Source organism: Trachymyrmex cornetzi, unplaced genomic scaffold, assembly GCF_001594075.2.
Source record: "Trachymyrmex cornetzi isolate Tcor2-1 unplaced genomic scaffold, Tcor1.1 scaffold715, whole genome shotgun sequence".
Taxonomy (NCBI): Eukaryota; Metazoa; Arthropoda; class Insecta; order Hymenoptera; family Formicidae; genus Trachymyrmex; species Trachymyrmex cornetzi.
In genome coordinates, this window is record NW_017300043.1 from 259,860 (window position 1) to 262,179 (window position 2,320).

A 2,320-nucleotide genomic window follows, 5' to 3' on the forward strand; every position below is an offset into this window, starting at 1 on the left:
CCCCCCCCCCCCCCCCCCTTTCTCCCCTTTCTCTCCTCTCCTCTCCTCTCGTCTCTTCTCCTCTCCTTTCCTCTCTCTTTGGCCTTCGACCGCTTCAAATCTCACGCCATAACTGCGTCGAAATTGTGTCCTCGCAGGCTTGCAGCTCTTAATCCGCCACGCATTCATCGCGCGAGGAAGTAGCGTCGGAATTAATCAAGTCTTGCCTGTCGTCGTTAATTTGAGCAAAGGCCGCTAATTTTCATTCGCCGGCGAGCTGTTAATCGCGAAGCGGCCTTTGACAAAACAGAATTCACGACGGGATTGAATAGCATTGTACCGCTTGCGAGTCGACAAGCATAGTGTCGTGGAATGATGTGACGAGGAGATCGGTAAGCTTTGATTGAGCTTTCACGTAGGTTTGTTTAACGGTATTGTAGCAGCTGCTACAGACTCGTCTGGTTGCATTTAGACCTAGTAGAATAGACTTGGACATTTATGATTTCTAAGCCATCAAATGGCAAGTTACATACACAGTTGTTAAATGAAATATAAATTTACAAATGTGATAATAATGAAATAAATAATGAAGTATTAAGTTAAGAATGTAAACTAAGGTAATACCGGACCCAATTCGGACAGTTTCCCAATGTGGACCACTCGCTGTTTGCATATAATTATACGATTAATTCTACAGATGACAGTAATAAATCGTGCAGACAATCCGTACAACTCGATTCATAAGTCATATTATTCATTCTGTTTGTACAAAAACAGAAAAAAGTGATACGACTTGGTCGTGTTATAATATTTCGTAGGTAAGTAATTGCTTGTTATAATTATCAGAACGTGATTATTAATTTTCGTAGTTCATGTTATTGTAGCTCTATATATATGATACTTTACAACACTATATTTAGTTAATATTTTTATCACGTTTTGTTTATAATTAAAGAAGAGGAACTCGTCGTATGGTGAACCCAATGTGAACTATCTCTCGTTATGTCCGAGTAGTCCCAGCATGCACCACGGTAAGTGCACGCAAGTGCACGTAAGTGACGCAAGTGACGCAAGTGAAGCAAGTGACGAATAATAATATAACCAATTGACATTAGCAAAAAATAACCTGTTTAGGAAATAAGAGCGGCTTTTTAATATTATTAAAAAGTGGTGTGAGTTAAATTTATTATATTTTAAAAGACTTCATATTATTCGCATTCAACAATAACACAAAAAAAAAACTTCGGATCACTTTACGTCCCACATTTTTAATATTTTCATATGAAAAAGAAAAGTTATATACGTAGTTCACATTGAGTACAAATTTTGCTAGAGTGGTCCAAATTATACTTTTTATTTAAATCGTTACTGCATCTATATGAATATATGAATATGACTCATATTTTTTTTAAACGTTCAAAAATGTTCCCTCTTTCGAATGTGACCATTGATTTTCAATTTTGACCTCAGCAAAAAATTTTAAAAATTCTCAAATCTTGGGGTATCCAAATTGGGTCCGGTTACATTATAAATAAAGTATTAATTTAAAAAATGGTAAAAGAATCACATACAATATATTATACAGATTATTAATATAAATACACATATTCATTAAGTCTGTAAACATAATTAATTTAACAAATTCTTTAATTTTGGAGTTTAATATCATATTGAATATCATATTTAAATAATGTGGAACTTACTGTATTTGTATAAACTGCTATTACTCGCTGTACTCATATACTATACGTTTATGTATTTTCTTCATGCAGAAAAATGTAATAATTGTATTTTCGATTGTACCCTTATTTGCAGAATGCTTTATTATATGTATTAATTAGAAAATAATTAGGCTCTTTATTTATGCACTTAATAAAATCTTCTTTTGCTGGTGTGTGATTTTTTGCTGATTGAATATGCAAATTTTACGCTATAAAAGATCGAAATTTAAGCTACAGCTATTAAAAAATAATCATAGATCCAAAAGGACCTATTACCGCGTGGATCCATCGGCACATTCTGCTCACATTCGCCATCGAATCGCTGGGTTAGCCAGTGCAGCGTTGCGAATCAATCGACCATAATCGCACCCGTTGAATCGCGCTCTCTCGTTTCCTGCGTCTGGAAAAAGCGTTTCGATGGCAGCCACGCGTACCGCATATCAATAGCCCATCTCGTCCCGAAAGCTGGTGCTGACCCCTGCATCCAGGAAGGATGCTACAGCGTCATCCTTGTTGTGGTCAGATAGGAGACTGATAAACCGGAAGACAGCTATCGCGCCTATACTCGGTAAATCGATCATGGCTCGATCCCAAGATCGTAATTCGATCTTTGTACGTCA

The 2,320-nt window shown here is 36.2% G+C and overlaps 1 protein-coding gene across 1 annotated transcript in view; it reads right to left on the minus strand.

The window, feature by feature from the left end:
• The window catches only part of LOC108767663 (beta-1-syntrophin), a 106,868-nt gene extending 104,827 nt beyond the window's left edge, over positions 1 to 2,041 (minus strand). Inside the window, exon 1 of the mRNA XM_018517640.1 lies at positions 1,977 to 2,041. Within this exon, the coding sequence (XP_018373142.1) occupies positions 1,977 to 1,989 (13 nt within the window). The 5' untranslated portion in view covers positions 1,990 to 2,041. The remainder of the gene's footprint in view (positions 1 to 1,976) is intronic.
• Positions 2,042 to 2,320: the final 279 nt, after the last annotated feature.